This window comes from Schistocerca americana, chromosome 4 (assembly GCF_021461395.2).
Source record: "Schistocerca americana isolate TAMUIC-IGC-003095 chromosome 4, iqSchAmer2.1, whole genome shotgun sequence".
Classification (NCBI taxonomy): Eukaryota; Metazoa; Arthropoda; class Insecta; order Orthoptera; family Acrididae; genus Schistocerca; species Schistocerca americana.
The window spans coordinates 74,314,589-74,337,406 of NC_060122.1; the positions used below are offsets into that span (position 1 = coordinate 74,314,589).

A 22,818-nucleotide genomic window follows, 5' to 3' on the forward strand; every position below is an offset into this window, starting at 1 on the left:
AACAACATGCTGTGTTCTGTTTGCTAAAAACTCTTCAATCCAGCCACACAGCTGGTCTGATATTCCGTAGGCTCTTACTTTGTTTATCAGGTGACAGTGCGGAACTGTATCGAACGCCTTCCGGAAGTCAAGAAAAATAGCATCTACCTGGGAGCCTGTATCTAATATTTTCTGGGTCTCATGAACAAATAAAGCGAGTTGGGTCTCACACGATCGCTGTTTCCGGAATCCATGTTGATTCCTACATAGTAGATTCTGGGTTTCCAAAAACGACATGATACTCGAGCAAAAAACATGTTCTAAAATTCTACAACAGATCGGCGTCAGAGATATAGGTCTATAGTTTTGCGCATCTGCTCGACGACCCTTCTTGAAGACTGGGACTATCTGTGCTCTTTTCCAATCATTTGGAACCCTCCGTTCCTCTAGAGACTTGCGGTACATGGCTGTTAGAAGGGGGGCAAGTTCTTTCGCGTACTCTGTGTAGAATCGAATTGGTATCCCGTCAGGTCCAGTGGACTTTCCTCTATTGAGTGATTCCAGTTGCTTCTCTGAAGTCAAGCTCCCAATATTTGACTGTTTTTGTCCAATCCTTTAAAAGAAGCACAAAATAGTCATGAAGTAAAATGAACTAAAGATATTTGAACATTTGTCAGAATGTATTTGAACCATACATGTCCAGCTGGCATTGCGATGGAAAAAAAAAAAAGAAAAGAAAAGAAAAAGAAAAGAAAAAGTGAAGCAACCATAAAGTGTAGCTGGATGTCAATGTGGGCAAACACACTGTAACCCCTTGACATATGTGCCTGCCATCCAAAGAAAAAAGAAAAAAAAAAAAAAAAAAAAAAAAACTTCTTGCAACTTTCAATTTCATCCCACACCATTGGCCAGAGACTGGTGGAGATGTCCCATTATTCCGATATTTAGGAAAGCCACAGCACAATTACTACTGGCATAATGGTGTCGGGAGCCATTGGATATGACATCTGGTCACAGCTGGTGGTGATTGAGGAATTTCTGACAGCACAATGATATGTCACAGACATCTTGCTTCCTCACTTGTTATATCTCATATGACAGTAGCATGGTGACATCTTTCAGCAGGGCAGTGTCCATCCACACATGGCTCATGTCTCTATGAATTATATGTGATGTTGAGTTATTCTTGTTGCCAGCTGTGTCCCAGATCTGTCTCTGAAAGAACATGTGGAACTAGATTGTACGTCAACTCCATCCCAGTGCCAGTATGGCACCTTTCAACCAAATACGTGCTTGCATCTAGATTAGAAGGAGTGCAGTGTCATATTTGTGAGTTTTTACTTTCAAGTTTTTGTAAATTTGACTAAATTTTGTAATCAGTGAAAGAATGTAACATACTGCCTCAACCTATGGAGATCCATTTCATTTGCACTTCTGGTATTTCACTTTTTTGTTTGTCAGATGGTGCAGTTTAAGAAATGAAGTTTGGAATGAGGAAAGTAAACTGAAAAGTGAATGTATATGAAGTACAGTGCGCCCCATGTGACACAACGGATATGAGACAGACAGGAAGAGCATTTTCAACAAGTTATATAAGAGCACACAGACACTTTCAAGACTGGGCATTTATGCTAAATCTAAAGTAGCTAACACATATAAGAAATGGCTCTGAGCACTATGGGACTCAACTGCTGAGGTCATTAGTCCCCTAGAACTTAGAGCTAGTTAAACCTAACTAACCTAAGGACATCACAAACATCCATGCCCGAGGCAGGATTCGAACCTGCGACCGTAGTGGTCTTGCGGTTCCAGACTGCAGCGCCTTTAACCGCACGGCCACTTCGGCCGGCCACATATAAGAGACGGTCCTTCTACTAAAAGGTACTGAAGAGGATATAGAGGTGGTGCATGTACAGAAGAAAGGAAGGAAACTTTATGTACTTGAAGAACTAGAAATTCACTGAAATAGATTCAAAAGTTGGTGACTTACTGCAGTCAGTTGGAGCCATATACTTGTTTACAAAACAAGTCAGTATACAGGATTATAGCTAGTGTGACATTAACCAAATGTGATCTGTGCTACCCCTACAGAAAATGAGCATTTTGGCAAATGGACAGGAATATAAAGAAGCAAATCAGAGAATCTGGTGTTGCAGATTTTGAAGTAAGATGAGGACTTCATGTTCAAATATCTTTCTTGTATTTCATGAACATTTTAAGTGCATTTGTATGAAGGGTTGATCAAAGACAGCCAGATGATGGGAGCTCGACTCCCAAAATGCGTAGGTCTGGATAACTTTCGTAACATTGGTGTTATATGCTATACAAGAGTAATGATTGCCTTTCATGGTAATGTAACAGACGCCTGTGAGACCTGCTAAACACACTGGGCAGAACAGGTAATAGGATTGTGGAAAGGGCCAAGGGTTGAGGTCAGTTTCTGCTTCTAATTGTCATTTATTGTAATTTAATAACCTTTACAACCAAAGTGGCACACAGCCGAATCGTTATCGAATGCAACTCTTTCAGAGCTGAAGTCCTCCAACAAGAAATATTAACAAGATAAAAATCCAATTAAGATAGCAATAAAATAATTTAAAAAAAAAACATACGCAAGGTGCAATACAAATGACTGAGGGCCACAATGAAATTCCAAAATTTTAGAATATATTACCATAGACCTTTAAAGGCAAAAGGCCAACAAGAAAGCTTAAAACATCAAAATTCAATTAAGATAGTAATAAAATAATTTAAAACCCAAAAAAGCAACATATGAAAGGTGCAACACAAATGGCTGAGGGCTACAACTACATTTCAAAACTTCGGAATATATTACCATAGACCCTTAAAGGCAGAAGGCCAGCATGTTTAATAACAAGAAATCTTAAAATCCAATTGAGATAGCAATAAAATAATTTAAAGGAACAACATATGCAAGGTGCAATACCAATGGTGAGGGCCACAATTAAACTTCACAAAATTTAAAATATATTACCATAATCTCTAAAGGTAGAAGGCCACAGTGTTTAGTTTGAAGGGATACAAGTGTTTCTATCCCCTCTGATTTCAATGCTGATGGAACATTAAATCTAACCACACTTTAACAGTGAGTGTGTTGTGCAGAGCATAAATTTTGGTCTGAAGTGATGTAAATTAAGCTTGTTTTCTTGCCAGCGCTGTGTTATATCCCACTGCATGATTTTGACCTGTAACTTCTTGTTTGGTAGTATCCAATACATCAGGAAAAGGACAATCATACTGTTGCGTGTTCCATTATATTGCATGGTTCTTATACATAGAGAGAAGTGTCTGGGATGTGAAAAAATAAATAAATAATAAATAAAAAAATAAAAAGAAATGCATTGCAAAACAAATGAAATTTATATCAGTACCCAATACATTAGTTTTAAAAATTAATGTAACAAAATTTGCAGTGAATTAAAAAGAACTATTCAACATTAAATTCCTCATATATTCTTAACCTATACTATATTATGTGTAAGACATTTAATAAAAATTCCTGTAAGGAAATTTGCAGTGGATCAAAAAGAACTGCTCAACATAAAATTCCTCATACATTCTTAATCTAGACTATATTACATATAAGACATTTAATACACACTAGTACATTGTTGAATACCTGTGTATCCCTGTGCTGATGTGGAACCCTCGAGATATCTGTTGAGACAGCTTTTAGTCCCAAGGTTTGTATAGCTTTTTGAGAAAAGTCAAGATATTGGCAATGAAAAGAACATCAGTGAGTGTATGTAATAATACTCTGGCAGGACTTTATATGTAGGGGGGGGGGGGGGAGAATAGATATGATGTGATGTGATATGCTAGTCCATATTTGTTTCTGTTAAAATCTTTTTATATCATTTCAGGGAAAAGATTAGGCTATCTAAACAACAAAAATCTGAATACTTCCATACAATTCAATGGTAATTTCTTGTTCCCCATCCCATATATTCTTTGTAGTTGTACTAATTTTCATGTTTTATTTTGTCACAGTACTTCATCTAGTATTTAAGTGACACCTCCGCATTTTCCCCTGAAAAGGTCGTACCAGCTGTAAACACTGCAATGTTACACAGTTTGGTATTTACCTCTCTGGCTGATGCTTTCACATCTACGTACTCTCTTGTTGCTTCCTTTGTATGTATACAGAGAAGTAATGATAACAGCCCACATCCCTACCTTACTTAGGTCTCTATTTTGGCTTACATCTAAACTTAACAAACAGAACTATCTCCTTTTTTTAAAGTAAAACAATGGAAACTGCATGTAGAAACAACAATGTAGGAAAAGACAGATTGCTACTTACTGTAAAGAAGACACATCAAGTTTAGCAGATATAATAAATGAGTCGTTCTCATCTGGTAGCTTCCCTAATTATCTAATGCACGCAAAAATTCTTCTCATACACAAAAAAGGTGATACAGAAAATGTAGAGAATTACAGACCAGTTTCGTTGCTGTCTTCTTTTTCAAAAATAATGGAAACTATTATGAAAAACAGACTTATGGACTACTTAAATAAATACCAACTCTTATGCAAAGAACAGTTTGGTTTCACAGGGTGTATACGACCCGGGACAACCGGGAGATCCGGAAAAAAACCGGGAATTTTTTCATCCGGGAGAAAACAAACCCGGGAATTGTTTAGAATTCCGGGAATTACTCATTGTTTTAGTTTTCAATTACAATTTTGTGATATTGACTTGTAAGAACCAATACTCTAGCAAAAGATATCACTGTATCCCGCTACTGCAGAATAATACTGCAGCAACAAAACATGAACGAGAGGGGGAAAAAAACGAAAATAAAACTTAAGTTGCAAAGGAAATGCGCCGTATACAACAACAAAACAGTGCTCATACAAGCGTCTGCCCACAGTAAAGTGTGTCAAAGGCTTTAGGAAGACTACGCAAAGCTTTGTAACAACAAATTACCTCCGATGAGCGTGACGTGACAACTGTTTAAATTAGATTCATTTGAGCAATTGCGGGCGGGTTGTTGCGCATGCACAGTTGAGTCGCGTATGAGTAGTACCTTTTCCCGCTTCTGGTTAGAGAAGTGCTGGGCGCCACTACTTTTATTGCCCCAGTTCGGAAATTAGTAAATCTGGGCCTGATGTACAGAGCAGTCTGAGTTGTGTTGGGGAGGTGGGTCGTCTCCACGTGACTGTTTACGTTCAGTGATTTTGTTGTTTCATCTTCGTTTATTGCTCTCACGTTAAATGATAACAAAACGGATTTTTGTGGCCGGGAGCTATCAAGTGAATTAAAATACGTTCCCGTAATTACGGAGGGCTAAAACGTCTTATTAGTTTTAGATTTTATTTTCACCTTTCTGACAGTCAAACATTAATCGCCTTACAGAACAATGAAGTTATTTTTGCCCGTTTGCTGAAGAGATTTGGCTTTTATTAATCTTTTCTGTTGAGGCAGTCAATTTATTTGAAACGAAGTGTTTAATTTCACACTATTGGCTAGTTTCAACTGTGCGCTGTATTTCAAGAAAATTGCCATACGAATGTACATTTTAAGCCGAATTATGCGTTTTAGTATGGTTCACGAAATTCCGACGCTGTTCAAGCATCCTCTGATGTCTTGTTTCTTTTATGACATAATGTCAGATCTTTTAATGTTTTACACGTACGAACATATGGGCTTCCTCCGTCGTCGTAGCTGTGCAAGCACGGTGGCGCTTGTTATCTGGCGCTCTCTTGCAACTGCTGAAACGAACCTATTTCTAACAGATCGCCGGAAAATATTGCGAATGGTGGTTTGAAAAGCATTACATTCAAAGCAGATTTCCTTTTACGTAAGATGAGCTATGTACGATGAATTTCATAAATCACAAAGCATTTGACTCTAATTTCAAAATCAACTCTTTGAGGACGACCATTTGGAAGAATTTCGAGCCAAAAGATCAGACATTTACGTTGTTATTAAAATGTTTACTGGCAAATTTGTGTGATGTATCTTAAAGTGTAACAAGAGCAAAAAAGATCAACATTATACGTGGAAGCTTAGCTTCTCTTCCAGCTTATTAATCCTCGAGACCAATATTATATTTGAATGCTATAATTTAAACCATTAACTTTTCTTATTTCTGTGTTCGCACTACTTAAGAGTGAACCTGCTATTGGCTGACTACATCACGTGCCCTATGCTGTCATCAGCTTTGAGATCACATAACTTGTGCTATGATTGGCTTACAAAAGCACATCGCAATCTTGATTTCAATCCTTCGGAGAGTGACATGCAGTGTTTGGTGGAATTCTTATTTACACCTTTTGTAATACGAAAATATGCACCGTACATGTTGCTGCACATCAAAGGTCTTTCAAAACGTGTTCCCCCCCCCCCCCCCCCCCCCCTGATTTTCGTTTTCTAAAGTGCCGGGAAATTCTACTCCAGTAATAACACCATAAACATTGAAAGGATTGATAAGTTTTACAGTGCCGAATTAGAGTATACTGTCACTTAACGCAGAAAAGGTGTATTTTCACCCGGAAGAAAGTGTTTTTTTAACTGGGAAATCCGGGAAAAATCCAGGAATTTTTTATCCTTGTCCACATATACACCCTGTTTCAGGACTGGAAAGGGAACAGAAGCAGCTATAGAAAAATTTACAAGAGTAGTTCTAGAAGCCCTAGATACAGGAGAAAAAGTAACAGGCATTTTCCTAGATCTCAGTAAAGCATTTTATACCGTTGACCATGAAATACTATAAGATAAACTTGAAGCTCAGGAATCGGGGGGGTTGTAAACAAATGGTTTGGATCTTACCTTGTGGACAGAGTGCAGAGAGTGGAGATATCTCAAATTTCACGTAGCTCAAATTATTTAGTGAAACATCTTTCAGATGAAGAATATTTGAACGTTGGGAGTACCTCAAGGGAGTGTGTTAGGCCACGTACTATTTCTTATTTATAAAAATGACTTCACACAGTGGGTAACGGCAGGACACCAGAAATGTTCAATTTAAGAGCTGAAAAAGCACTTATGGCAGTTCACGACTGCTCAAATAACAACAAAGTAACCCATAATGTGAAAAAGACTAATAACAAACTTTTATATAAAGAAAAAAACCGAATATGACAAAACTTAAAAGTTCAAAATGAAACCATAGCGTTAGTAGCCAGCACAAAATTTTTGGGTATGTATGTTGATCAACAGTTAAAATGGGATGAACATACTAGGAGGCTTAGGAAAAAAAATAGTCACTGTGTGCAATAGTTCATGCCAGAGAATGACATACTTTGCACACATACATTCTATAATAAGTTACAGCATAACATTCTGGGGTGCAAATGCCCAAAATGTGAAATATGTATTCAGATTGAAAAAACTGAGCCATCAGAATAATGAGCAAGAGTCACAAAAGAGCACACTTCAGTGAGCTATTTAAAAAAAAGGGGTATTCTGACAATACCAAGTGAATATATCTCGTAAACTACAGTTTTTATTCACAAAAATATTGAGCAATATTTAGCAAACAGCGGCATACATGATCACCAAACCAGAAACAGTAATTGCTTGTACCTAGACAGAATGAATGAAACTAAAACCCAAACCACTATGTTTTACCAAGGTGTCAAGATATACAATAAATTGCCAAAAGAAATAAAAAACAAAGGATCACCGTAAATTTAAAGCATTCCTTAAAAAAGTAGTTTTTACTCGTGTAGAGAATTCATGCAGCATAAAATTGGCATAAATAAATAATCAGGTTAACCTAGATTGTAATTTACCCATACAAGTATTAGAGGAGTCTTGTGATCTATTTCTTTTGATTGAAGCAGGTTCTGCTGCATTATGTAATTCAATGATAAATTGTGTTCGCAAAATAAATAAATAAATAAATATATATATATATATATATATATATATATATATATATATATATATATATATATATATATATGATTTGACTTACCAAATGAAAGTGCTGGCAGCTCGACAGACACACAAACAACCACAAACATACACACAAAATTCAAGCTTTCGCAACAAACTGTTGCCTCATCAGGAAAGAGGGAAGGAGAGGGAAAGACGAAAGGAAGTGGGTTTTAAGGGAGAGGGTAAGGAATCATTCCAATCCCGGGAGCGGAAAGACTTACCTTAGGGGGAAAAAAGGACGGGTATACACTCGCACACACACACGCACATATCCATCCACACATATACAGACGCAAGCGGACAACTCTTTGTCTTTAAATATGTCACACATATACAGACGCAAGCGGACAACTCTTTGTCTTTAAATATGTCTGCTTGTGTCTGTATATGTGTGTGTGTGTGTGCGAGTGTATACCCGTCCTTTTTTCCCCCTAAGGTAAGTCTTTCCGCTCCCGGGATTGGAATGACTCCTTACCCTCTCCCTTAAAACCCACTTCCTTTCGTCTTTCCCTCTCCTTCCCTCTTTCCTGATGAGGCAACAGTTTGTTGCGAAAGCTTGAATTTTGTGTGTATGTTTGTGGTTGTTTGTGTATCTGTCGACCTGCCAGCACTTTCATTTGGTAAGTCAAATCATCTTTGTTTTTAGATATATATTTCCTACGTGGAATGTTTCCCTCTATTATAACCATATATATATATATATATATATATATATATATATATATATATAACTTTTATTTCATTATCTTATGTGACAAAATAATGTACATATGTATGTATAATTACGACATCCATACAAAGAAATTTGTTTACGGATGAATAAATAAATGAGTTGCAGACAGGCACAATTAAAAGACACTCACTTATAGCTTATGGCCACAACCTTCTTCAGTAACACACACACACACACACACACACACACACACACACACAAACACACACACACACACATAACCACCCCTCATGCACACAAGACTGCAACTCGGGCCAGAATGATTCCAGCCCAAGATGCTGGAATTGGAGGTCATGTGCGCTTGCTTGTTTGGGCAAGTGTTTTACTGACAAAGGCTGTGGCTGTAAGCTATATGTGAGTGTCTTAATTGTGCCTGGCTCTAACCTGACTTGTGTACTTTATGGTAAGTAGCAATCTGTCTTTTCCTACATCATTGTTTTTTGTAAAATTCATTGGTAATACCTATTTGACATCCTTCGGACACCATGAAATGGTTTTTCTGTGTATACAAGGGCTATTGTTTTTTCCAGTCTTTAGTTCAAAATGGTTCAAATGGCTCTGAGCACTATGGGACTCAACTGCTGAGGTCATTAGTCCCCTAGAACTTAGAACTAGTTAAACCTAACTAACCTAAGGACATCACAAACATCCACGCCCGAGGCAGGATTCGAACCTGCGACCGTAGCAGCAGCGCGGCTCCAGACTGCAGCGCCTTTAACCGCACGGCCACTTCGGCCGGCCCAGTCTTTAGTATTTCATCATGCTTATTAGCTTCATGGAAGTAGTTGGAGACTCATACTTCTAGTCTTCCCATTTAGCATGAGCATTTATTCAGATGGACACCTGTTAAGTTGGATACTGGTTTTGGCCAAATAAACATTTCAAGTTACCCATACTATTGCCCCTACCAAGCCTGAGTTAAATAGTGTTATCTGACTATCTCAAGTGGAGCGGCATAATGTGGCAGAAATTTGCCACTTGATACGTTTAGTAAATGCTCATCACTTTATAAATGGCTATTCTGTTTGAGAGGGGTGCAGGAAATTTAGTGAAAACTGAGACGATATGCTTGTTGATGGTGTGTGAATGCATACCAACTCCCACCCTTTAATGTCAATAAGGTTCAAATAAACATACAGAAACAAACAGCTTATGGCTACATTCCATATTTACTTGTGGTCACAGAAGGTTACACAGATCAACTCAAAGCAAATGAAGTGGCATATGAAGTGTGAGCTGACCTAAAGAACAGGGCAATGTGAAAACATAGCTTAAAATACATGCAAAGATATTTTTTGCAGAGAGGTTAAAAATCTGCTACAATATTTGATAGACATCACTAACAATATGGCAAATATGTTAGAAAATAGTCAGTATAGTGTTTTCTTTATTTATTAATCCAGAGATCACCTGATTATGATACAGGATTTCTCTTCATGTTGATGTGGTCTTCAGTCCAAAGACTGGTTTGATGCAGCCCTCAATGTTCCTCTAACCTGAACAAGCCCTTTCATCTCTAAATAACTACTGCAACCTACATCCTTCTGAATCTGCTCACTGTATTCTTCTGTTGGTCTCCTCCTACAATTTTTACCCCCAATATTTCCCTCCAGTACTAAAGTAGTGATCTCTTTTTGTCTTTTGTGCCACAAATTTCTTGTCTCCCCAGTTCTGATCACAACCTCCTTGTAAGCTATGTGATCTACCAATCTAACCTTTAGCATTTTTATGATCACTTCATTTCAAAAGCTTCTATTCTCATCTTGTCTAAACTATTTATCATCCATGTTTCACTTCCATACATTGCTACACTCCAGACAAATACTGTCAGAGAATACTTCCTAACACATAAGTCTATGTTCGATGTTAACAAATTTCTCTGCTGCAGAAATGCTTTTCTTGCCTTTGCCAGTCTACTTTTTATATCCTCTTTTCTTCGGCCATCATCAGTTTTTTGCTGCCCTATTAGCAAAACTTATCTACTACTTTGTCTCGTTTCCTAATCTAATTCCCTAAGCATAAGCTGATTTAATTCAACTACATTCCATCTCCTTGTTTTGCTTTTGTTTATGTTAATCTTATATCCTCCTTTCTTCTACTTGAACTTTAATTCCTACTACAAATTTTTCTGTGGTTTCTTTTACTGCTTGCCAAATGTACAGACTGAATAACATTGGGGATAAGCTACAACTCTGTTTCCCACCATTTCCAACCACTGCTTCTCTTTCATGCCCCTCAATTCATATAACTGCTGCCTGGTTTCTGTATGAGTTGTAAATAGACTTTCACTCCCTTTATTTTACCCCCACTACCTTCAGAATTTCAAAGAGAATATTCCAGTCAACCGTGTCACTTTATCTAAATCTACAAATGCCATAAATGTACATTTGCCTTTCCTTAACCTATCTTCTAAGATAAGTCACAGTATTTGTCTTGTGTGTGCTTATATTTCTCGAAATTGATCTGCCCTGAAATCAGTTTCTATCAGTTTTTCTATTCTTCCATAGAGAATTTGTGTTACTTTTTGGCAACCATGATTTATTAAACTGATAGTTCAGTACTTTTAGCACCTGTCAGCAATTGCTTTCTTTGGAATTGGAATTATTGCACTCTTCTTGAAGTCTGAGGGTATTTCATCTGTCTCATATACCTTGCACACCAGATGGAGGAGTTTTGTCATGGCTAGCTCTCCCAAAGTTATCAGTAGTTGTGATGGGGTGTTGTCTACTCCTGGGCCTTGTTTCAACTTAGGTCTTTCAGCGATCTGTCAAATTCTCATAGTATCATATCTCCCATCTCATTTTCATCTACGTCCACTTCCATTTCTACAATACTGCCTTTAACTTCGTCTTCCTTGTATAGACCCTCTATATACTTTTTCCACTTTTGGCTTTCCCATCTTTGCGTAGAACTGGGGAGAATACAAGATGACTTGGACAGGATTTGTGATTGGTGTAAAGAATGACAGCTAACTCTAAATATAGATAAATGTAAACTAATGCAGATGAATAGGAAAAAGAATCCCGTAATGTTTGAATACTCCATTAGCAGTGTAGCGCTTGACACAGTCACGTTGATTAAATATTTGGGCCTAACATTGCAGAGCGATATGAAGTGGGACAAGCATGTAATGGCAGTTGCGGGGAAGGCGGATAATCATCTTCGGTTCATTGGTAGAATTTTGGGAAGATGTGGTTCATCTGTAAAGGAGATCGCTTATAAAACACTAATACGACCTATTCTTGAGTACTGCTCGAGTGTTTGGGATCCCTATCAGGTCGGATTGAGGGAGGACATTGAAGCAATTCAAGGCGGGCTGCTAGATTTGTTACTGGTAGGTTTGATCATCACTCGAGTGTTACAGAAATGCTTCAGGATCTCGGGTGGGAGTCTCTCGCGGAAAGGAGGCATTCTTTTCGTGAATCACTACGGAGGAAATTTAGAGAACCAGCATTTGAGGCTGACTGCAGTACAATTTTACTGCTGCCAACTTATATTTCGCGGAAAGACCACAAAGATAAGATAAGAGAGATAGGGCTCATACAGAGGCATATAGGCAGTCATTTTTCCCTCGTTCTGTTTGGGAGTGGAACAGGGAGAGAAGATGCTAGTTGTGGTACGAGGTACCCTCCGCCACACACCGTATGGTGGATTGCGCAGTATGTATGTAGATGTAGAACTGGTTTTCCATCTGAGCTCTTGACATTCATGCAGCTGCTTCTCTTTTCTCCAAAGGCCTCTTTAATTTTCCTGTACGTGCTATCTATCCATAACATAGTGAAATACACGTCTTAATCCTTACATTTGTTCTCTAGCCATTCCTGCTTAGCCATTTTGCACTTCCTGTCGGTCACATTATTTTAGATGGTTGTATTCCTTTTGCCTGCTTTATTTGTTCCTTTCCTTTAAATTCAGTGTCTCCTGTTACCCAAGGATTTGTACAAGGCATTGCCTTTTTACGTATTTGATCCTATGCTGCCTTCACTATTTCATCTCTCAAAGCTACCAATTCACCTGCTGATGTGTTACTTTCCCTGTTCTAATCAGTCACTCGCTGATGCTCCCTCAGAAACTCTCAGCAACCTCTGGTTCTTTCAACTTATTCAGGTCACCCCTTCTTAATTTCCCACCTTTTTGCAATTTCTTCAGTTTTAATTTTTAGTTCATAACCAATAAATTGTGCTCAGAGTCCACAGCTAATCCTGGAAATGTCTTAGAATTTAACATCTGGTTCCAAAATCTCTGTATTATGATTACACAACGAATCTGAAACCTTCTGGTATCCCATGTCTTTCCACATACACAATCTTTTTTTCATGATGCTTAAACCAACCATTAGTGATGACTAAATTATGCTCTGTGCCAAATTCTACCATGTGGCTGCCTCTGTCATCCCATTTCTCTAGTCCATATTCACCTACTATTTTTCCTTCCCTTCCATCAAATTCCAGTTCACCATCACAATTAAATTTTCATCTTCCTTATCTGAATAATTTCTTTTATCTCATCATACTTTTTTTCCAGTCTCTTCATCATCTACCAAGCTAGTTGGCATATAAACTTGTTCTAGTATGGTAGGTGTGGGTTTCATGTCAGTCTTGACTATGATAATGCGTTTTCTATGCTATTCATAGTAGCCTAACCACATTCCTATTTTCCTTCACTATTTCCCACTACATATAACTTCAACCTATCCAGTTCCCTTTTCAAATTTTCTAACCAATCTACCTGAATTAAGGGATCTAATATTCCACCTTCATCCATAGAATAACAGTTTTGTTTTTCCTGATGATGACATCCTCCTGAGTAGTCTGGAGATTCAAATGAGGGATTGTTTTACTTCCAGAATATTTTCTCCAAGAGGATGCCACCATGATTTGACCATGCAGTAGAACTGTATGCTTCTGATGTAGTTTCCTATCTTTCATCTGTTCCCAGTAAGTCCGATTTGGAATGATGTTACAAGGCCAGATTAGCCAATCATCCAGACTGTTGTCCCTCTTCAAGAACCACACGTTTGTCTGGCCTCTCAACAGATAACCCTCTGTTATGGCTGCAACTACAGTACAGTTATCTGTATCACTGTGGCACACAAGCCACCCCACTGGCTGCCAAGTCCATGGTTAATGGAAAATAATAGCTCATATATATAGACAGAATGTATAAGGAAGTTTTTATAATGAGGACAGGTAGTCAGCCTGGCCTCCCTGAAGGAACTATTTCAGCATTTGCTTGAGATGATTTAGGAGAACCACGGAAAATCTGAATCAGGGTAGTTCCATCTCGCACCAATGCAGTGTGGCCCAGTCAGCAGTGAGCAGTATTTCCAGCTCAACATTAACAAACTGTACAGCTCTGGAAAGGCCTATCACACCACCAGAACAGCCAGAATAGGCGCTCACTGCTTATACCAGTTAGGAAAGCTATTTTGCTCAGATGATAACCTGTGTTGTATGCCCTGTCCTTGTGCAAGCTGTTTCCTACCCCAATCATTGTCTTGTTTTATTATTCTCATAATTACACGGATCAATGACAATAAGAATATTATAAAAAGGCTAGATCACTGCTGACCATGGAGATGTTGAGTTGCTGACAGGCAAAGACTACTGAACATGCGAGCTTTTGCTCACACACTCTCACACACACACACACACACACACACGGCAACAGCTGTCCCTGGCTACTGAGGCAAGTGAGAGTAGTCATGTACGTTGGGTTGTGCTTGCGTGAAGATGTGTATTTTTTTTCTATGTTATAAGAAGGCCTTTGGCTGTAAACTCAAATGTTTAGCAGTCTTTTTGTTGTACCTGACTCTGACTCAGCATTTCCTCTATATGGTGATTGGCAATCTATCCTTTTCATAATATTGTCGTTATTCCATCCTGGATTTTCCATTGTTTAATAACAATCACAAAATTGTCAATCAAAAAGTACATGTGTAACTATGTAAGTTATACAAGGTCTTAAAAAAAGTATTCCATACTTGAAGAGCTGGTAGTATAGATCATGAAACAAGGGAAGTAATTATGACACTCCTTTCTCTTAAACTCTAGCAACTGTAACCCATTACTGATACAAAATTGCACATCACGTCCTCCTCCTCCTCCTCTTCCCTGCCTTCTTACCAACTGTCAGTTCCCTACCACCCTCTCAGGGCTTCACGGCCTCCCCAGAATTCTCCCCTCCACATTCTCCCAGCAAAAATTTGCTACAACTCTCACCATGAATCCCACTACTCACTTCCCCACGACAACTTCCATTGTTTTCACTCATGGTCAAATAAAATAATTACAGACAAAAATGTTAAAATGAAATGAATATTCTGAACTGTGTTAAGTTTGTTCCACCTAGTGAGGATGTTCACTACCATCACAGTTCAGTGATCAGTGATGTAAGACGAACATATGTAAATATTACACTGAAGCAATACTTAATAGAAATTCAAAACAACTTGAGACATTTCATAAATGCAATACAGAGATGTTGTAGCTTCCCTTGAAAGGAAAAAAAAAACACTAGTGTAAATATTCACATCAAAAGATATATGTAAAATATCTGCAGATGTGCACTGTACGTTATGAACACGAGTTCAATATGCAAAGGAAGTCAGACCTGGATAGCACCTATCAAAAATTCACTGTACAGGAACCACTATAGCCACGAAATATTACGAAAATGGGAACTGGATAAGAAAAGAACAAAAATATGATCAAAGCTTATGTTCCGATAAGAACTAAAATCACACTTGTCACTCGGCAACCGTCCCATCTCTGTGTTAGTGTATAGTATCTGCACACTAGTTCTTTCTCTTTGGTTTACTTTCCATTGCTCCAGTGGTAAGTTATTCTACTAAATATACAAGAGATGACAAAGTAGTTTCTTTTTGGACATACTGATAACCAAAACAGGAATGACCGGAGCAGTGGTGACAGACAGTCATAAATCAGTTGTTGCAAGTGCCACTGACTCATAACCTGTATCCCAAGTTGAAGTAGCTTGAACTCTTTACTACTGCCTAGTGGCTTGTACATAAAACTTATAAATTTTATCACTTTTTGGTTCATAGTTTTTGAGGTGGACATGGGTGAAGTAACCAGAAAACAAATTTGCAGTGAATTTTTAACCCCGGTATCTCAGAAGGGATTCCTGGTCCATATTACAGTTAACTACCATTAGCAAGCGTGTCTTTTCTTAACAAAATATCAAATTCCCACGAATTGGTCTAAAATTATCCATTACAGTTCCTCATGCAGATGACTGTAGAGTCATTCCTTAAACATGGACATAAAGATGAAAAATTAATTGTTTGCAAACTTAGTCCCCTCTCATATCGAATAAATTATAAATGTTTCCATATTGGTAGCCATATATCCTGGCCTCGTATGTTCTTCGAGAGGAAAGTGATGCAACAATTATTATCTATGATAGTTGTTCCAACAATATCTTGTGATCAGAATGAGATTTTCACTCTGCAGCGGAGTGTGCGCTGATATGAAACTAAAGCTGTGAGGACGGGGCGTGGGTTGTGCTTGGGTAGCTCAGTTGGTAGAGCACTTGCCCACGAAAGGCAAAGGTCCCGAGTTCGAGTCTCTGTCCAGCACACAGTTTTAATCTGCCAGGAAGTTTCATATCAGCACGCACACTGCTGCAGAGTGAAAATCTCATTCTGGAAACATCCCCTATGCTGTGGCTAAGCCATGTCTCCGCAATATCCTTTCTTTCAGGAGTGCTAGTTCTGCAAGGTTCGCAGGAGAGCTTCTGTAAAGCTTGGAAGGTAGGAGACGAGATACTGGCAGAAGTAAAGCTGTGTGGACGGGGCGTGAGTCATGCTTGGGTAGCTCAGTTGATCTTGTGACGTTCGCCTGTTTTGTTTCTTCGTTGATAGTCCTTAGTGTCGACATACTGCATTGTTATACTGGCTGAAAAACGTGGGGTGGAAATTCAACACTGACTACAGTGAATGATGTAGCTGACAGCTGCACAGTTGCGTTCACAGTTTTTTACTTTCACTGTTCACAACCACCCTCCCCACAATATTACACAGTTATATTGCCAGTTCACTATTGGTAACTTTTGATAAGCCTCATTAATAGTTTGCAGGCAAACATCAGTACCGTATTTATTCGAATCTAAGCTGCACTCGAATCTAAGCCGCACCTGAAAAATGAGACTCAAAATCAAGGAAAAAAATTTTCCCGAATCTAAGCCGCACCTGAAATTTGAGACTCGAAATTCAAGGGGAGAGAAAAGTTTTAGGCCACATCTCCAAATGGAAACAAAGTTGGTCCATTGTAATATGAGAGACAATTTAGGTCAAATTAATGACGATACAGTTACAGCAGTTTGGTTCGAGTCGTAAACGTAGCAGTTAAGCTTTACCAGGTAGCCATTGCTATGCATCAGGCGCTCCGTCCGTATTTATACGAGTACCCTTCTTTTTTCACGTGCTTCGTCTGGTTTGAATTGATTGCTTATTTTTCTTTGATCTGATAAGCGCCTTTTTCTTTGTTATAGGTGTTTACATCACTCTAAGCTGAAAATGCATTACTGTACTGTGTCATGCATTGTATGTCGCATTCTGATGTGCGTGTTTACGGCCTGTCGCCGCTCGCGGCATGGCTTGCTTTTGTGCGCACTACCGCCACTCACTATTAAAAAAAAGAGAGGAATCGTTTCATTAGCGAAACAATGACAAGAGACTGCTATTTGTTGTTACTTACACTGCTGCTTTCTTTGATAATGATCAACAAGAACCAAATAATACACTGCGTGTGATAGAAGATGTTCTGAACGAGAGTTTAGCGAAAATTTTTCTCCGTTTGAAAATCTTTGCAGGCGCCTCTTTAGTACATTAAATTCTGCACAGAAATTAAGAGTCATCTTAGATATAAAAATCTAGCCAATTTCTGTGCTTCATTTCTGACTGTATCACTACTAGGCATAAGATCTGTATATTCTCCCGCATTTGCTGTTGTCTCACTCTAGTTTCGTAGTTTATGAGGCAGACAGGATTTAAAAGAGATAGCAGCAAACACGAAACAATACATGGCAAAATGTTTATATTCGTATTATTCTTATGGTGAAGAGAATACTGCATGTGATTCACAATTCATAGAAGTTCCTATTAGCAACGATCTCTTCTCACAGGTAGGAAAAAATTCAGAACGTAGAGTTGGCCATATTGACAAACATCCCAGTCTTGCCAGTCGCATTTTCGAAGTACATTGAAATGCTGCTACATTCGAAGATGAACAATATGGAAATTGTATTTACTTTGCTGGATAATGTATGAAAATGCAGTGGTCGAAACTCGGGGTGGAGAAAAGAGGCTCGTCTTCCACCTTTTTTTTTTTTTTTTTTTTTTTTTTAAATTTATTTACTGACGCAGAGGATTTGGTGCCAGTATTTTTTTTTTTTTTTTTTTTTTTTAATTTATTTACTGACGCAGAGGATTTGGTGCCAGTATTTATCTTTGTGCCTACAAAGCATGCCTGTGTAGCGCTACATACATTCGATGGCATAAGTTAGTTGTGGCAGCACCTACCAACATTTTTCAGAACTTCCGCTTGCTTTGCACTCGATTCGAAACCGCAGGCGGTTTTTTGGATTACAAAAACCGGAAAAAAGTGCGGCTTAGATTCGAGTAAGTACGGTATACTGCTATAATAGTTTGCTGTTGAACATCTATGATCAGTAAAAATCTAACCACACAGTTCACAGTCCTTGAAGAATAATATGGTATGTGTGACACTATTTCTAAAATAAATTGAACAGACACTGTCATTGTTTTAATACATGGCCTGTTTGTGTTACACTAATTCCACTGTTAAGTTAATGCATTATTATTGTTCTACCTGATAGAGACTTCCCGTCTGAAAATCGGCTATGGACTGGCTGTCTCAGGACCAAAATGTGGGCCTTTATTTATCCTCACAGCAACAGGTGCTGAAACTATACATTTTTTAATGTTTAAGTTACAGAAATTACAATTAAAACATAACTCATTCAATTAACTGAATGTATTGACAGTTTCCTCCTTTTTAACAGTTCATACTACCACTAATCTTAGGCCAAATTATTTGTATAATGATGAAATAACAGATATAGTTATGCACACAATGCTTTTGACAAATCTGATAATAATTTTGGAATTAAATAAGGGCTGGTTCTTTTGGTGTGTTTTCGAATGGAACCAAATAATTACTTTAAGAATCCTAGTAGTTCTTCTTCTTAATGTTTATAATTGTCAAAATAAATTAAGAAATTGATTATAATAGAGGGAAACATTCCACGTGGGAAAAATATATCCAAAAACAAAGATGATGTAACTTACCAAACAAAAGTGTTGGCATGTTGATAGACACACAAACAAACACACAAAAGTCAGGCTTGGCATGTTGATAGACACACAAACAAACACACACACAAAATTCAGGCTTTCGCAACCAACGGTTGCTTCATCAGGAAAGAGGGAAGGAGAGGGAAAGATGAAAGGATGTGGGTTTTAAGGGAGAGGGTAACGAGTCATTCCAATCCCGGGAGCGGATTGGGAAAAAAGGACAGGTATACACTCACACACACACATATCCATCCGCACATATACAGACACAATTGTGTCTGTATATGTGCGGATGGATATGTGTGTGTGCGCGCGAGTGTATACATGTCCTTTTTTCCCCCTAAGGTAAGTCTTTCCGCTCCCGGGATTGGAATGACTCCTTACCCTCTCCCTTAAAACCCACATCCTTTCATGTTTCCCTCTCCTTCCCTCTTTCCTGATGAAGCAACCGTTGGTTGCGAAACCCTGAATTTTGTGTGTGTGTTTGTGTTTGTTTGTGTGTCTATCAACATGCCAATGCTTTCGTTTGGTAAGTTACATCATCTTTGTTTTTAGGTATAAGAAATTGATTACATACACAAAACTAAGCATAAAATTAGATCAGGTGCTATATTTCTTAAGAAAGAGAGCCAACCTTTCTCTTTTATAAAAATGCAGATTACACCCATGTATGTTAATGGCAATTAGTCAAAACTGAAAATAAAATGAATTTAAAGAGGCTGATGGCAAAACAAGAAAGGATTGGGTTCAAGTCAGAACTGATGGGAAAAGCAATGTGAAAGGAACATGCATTGTTCACCAGTACAAGCATGGCCAGGAAGTATGCTTTTCTACATTTTGTGAACTCAGACCTAAATGGTGTGTCACTGTTGCTTCCTAAGGCATACCCCACAGTGAGGGTGTACACAGTTTGCAATAATGTGAAATTCATGCTTGCTAGTGTTATCATTGATAATGACTACCAATTTTTGATAACTCTGACACTTTGCAATACTGAATCAAAAGCTTGCATGCTGCATTAGTATAAGACCCTGGACAAACTGTATTTGAATACATATCATGAATAAATTGTGGAGAAAAAATGTGGATTAAAACAGATCATACATCACATGAAACTAAGCTATTACCAGTAGATGATTTTGTGGGAGACATGGCATCAAATATCTCTGACTAGATCACTCATCGCTTTGTTTGAACAAATCAAACAGTGAAGCAAAGCCTCCAGCCTTGTTGAGTATTCACATTGCTTCATTCTGCATGGAATTACTCCTTTGTTCTCCAAGATGTATCCCAGGTTTTCACTGGAGAAACTGTGAAATTATGGTGCACTCATTATCTATTTCATCAAAAATTAGCAAACACACACAAAGTTTTTACATAATTATTGACAGCCTTCTGCCAAAACTTATAGGTTTATTGAAACAAAAAAATTACAAATCTGTAGAAAAAGCATGTAATTCAAGAATTTCACCAATCTGTGCTACCACCTCAAAAAACTTAGTGTAAATACTGAGCAGAAATTTTTGCGACAAACCATGGAAAATCTGTATGTGGTGGAGTTGGAGACACTGTACAATGATTGGCTGCAAAAGCTAGTGTATAGCACCCAAAAGAAAACTAAATCTTCACACCTTTGGTTTGTAAACATTCTGTGAGCAAAACTTGAATAAAATTGAATTCATTTTGGTTGAGAAGGCCCAAATTGAATCATCGACAGCTTCTAAGAGAAAAAGTGTTATTTGGATTTAAAGGTTGCCATTACAATGTAATATGAAAAGTTGATTTCACCTAATCTGGAGAAAAAAATAAAAGAAATCAAGTGAAAAATTTATGGGGGGACTTTTTGTCACTTGTCAAAATATCCGAACCAACTGATGATACCCAGCACACAACCAAGGCAATATGTTATATGCATGCAGCTGGTGGATTGTCAGTGTTTGTGAAACCTTATTTGAGGAGAATGATGCATTTATGAATTTCATGCATCCCATGGGCTTTCATGATTGTTTTACTAGCCAGTTAAAATATACACACTGGAGACCTGATCAGCACCTACCAGTGCCATCTACAACAATATGGGGTCAGCAGTACACATTCCCAGAAAGTCGAAGAAAAATTTATCACTGCAGCACTGGTGCTTTCTCAAGAAAGTCATTATACCAGGTTGAGAATCATAAAGCTACCCCAACATGAGGCTCACAAAATTTTGCTAAGTTCTACAAAGTCTTAGGACTTGTTTAAGAAACCCACACTTACTTTACCAAGCAGCTCACCTGGAGGAAGTCCCCCATCTCTGGTTGGACTTTGCCTGGGTATCAGCATGGCCTCTTGGCTATGAAGATGCCAGTTTTTTTTAGTAAATGGTAGTGGCAAAAGGTGCCATGGACCAACAAGCTTTCAATTATATTGTGGCTGGCTGCTACACTTAAAAATCCTATCTTTTTTAATACTCCAAAACGTTGATTTGTACGAACAACTTTACTAAATAACTGTAGACCTTCAAGGAAAAAAAGGATTTCTGAAAATTACATATTTTGCACAGAAAAAGATGCTCTTTTAAATGGCAGTTAACATAATAATGGATCAGGTATCCCTTCTGAGGTAAAAATTGTTCAAATATCACTTACTTTGTAGCAAAGAAGTCTTTGGTAAACTCCACCCATGTCTACCTAAAAAATTTTGAACCCCAAAAGTGATAAAACTTACAGGTTGTATAGGCAAGCCACTAGAAAATAAAGTCACAAAATGGGAGGCTTCCAAATCAACTTAATAAAGAGATGAAGATATGTGCACAATGCAGATTTTTCAGTTATCTTGCCAGATATTGCTGCTTTAGCACAGTTACCCACGTAATGTTTATGCCTTAGGTATGCCAGCATCATTACTTATTTAAAGTAATAATGGTCACAACAGTCCAGAAACTATGTTTCATTACATGCATTTTTAATGACAAAAATTCTTGAATGAACTATATCACTTTTCAGCACTTCGAATCCATGTGAGCAGCTCAACAAAAGAGATCCTGGAGAAATTTGGCACATTCAAGCTGGAGCTCAGGGGTGAAGTAGAACTAAAAGGAAAAGGTCGACTAACAACCTACTGGCTGCTTGGCTGTTCCGAACCAGATAACAGGCCCACAACACCCCGTTCACCTGAAGCTCCTGTTATTGACATCAGCTATCCCTTGTTGTTCCAGAACAATAACAGTCTGGTTTGTAATTACGTACTGACTTACTGAAAGCTAACTACAGTAATGTAAATGACAATATTATAATAATTAGATATGTTCACTGTGCATGTCGAATGGTGTCTAATTTGTATATTTGTAGAAACAGACTCACACAAAGAAGGAAGGGATACAGTACAAATTGTATGGGGCAGAAAATGTGTACATGAAATTAGAATATTGTGATGCTAAACTCACAAAATTATTACACAGGTAATCAGTAGCCATTTTGATTTATATTGATGTGATTGGCTCCTCCTTATTCTCTTCAACAAGTCCTCTGCTTGACATGTGTTCAGATTTAAGTTTGTTCTATTTTTCATTCTTGTATTCTGCACCTTTTCTTTCAGTTTTTAATGAAAATTTTTATCTTTTGTACACATATAAATACTTTTTATTCTTTCTGAGCAAAATTACTCTCTTTCTCATCTTGCTTTTGATGTAATATTTTTGGCCCTCCTCTGTCAGTTCTCTTCTTCTACAACAATGAAAAGCAGGTAACTAAAGCCACTTCTTTAAATTCAATATTGGAATAAACTACACTAACTTGTCACTGCCTACATAGTAGTATGCTACATTTTCCCAGGAGCATAGTCTCCTTTGAAATTATTTCTTTTGGTCAAACCATGATG

The 22,818-nt window shown here is 37.9% G+C and overlaps 1 protein-coding gene across 1 annotated transcript in view; it reads left to right on the plus strand.

The window, feature by feature from the left end:
• Positions 1 to 22,403, plus strand: part of LOC124613268 (atrial natriuretic peptide receptor 1-like) — a 412,251-nt gene extending 389,848 nt beyond the window's left edge. Inside the window, exons 11-12 of the mRNA XM_047141960.1 lie at positions 21,945 to 22,171; positions 22,290 to 22,403. Coding sequence (XP_046997916.1) covers positions 21,945 to 22,171; positions 22,290 to 22,403 — 341 coding nt within the window. The remainder of the gene's footprint in view (positions 1 to 21,944; positions 22,172 to 22,289) is intronic.
• Positions 22,404 to 22,818: the final 415 nt, after the last annotated feature.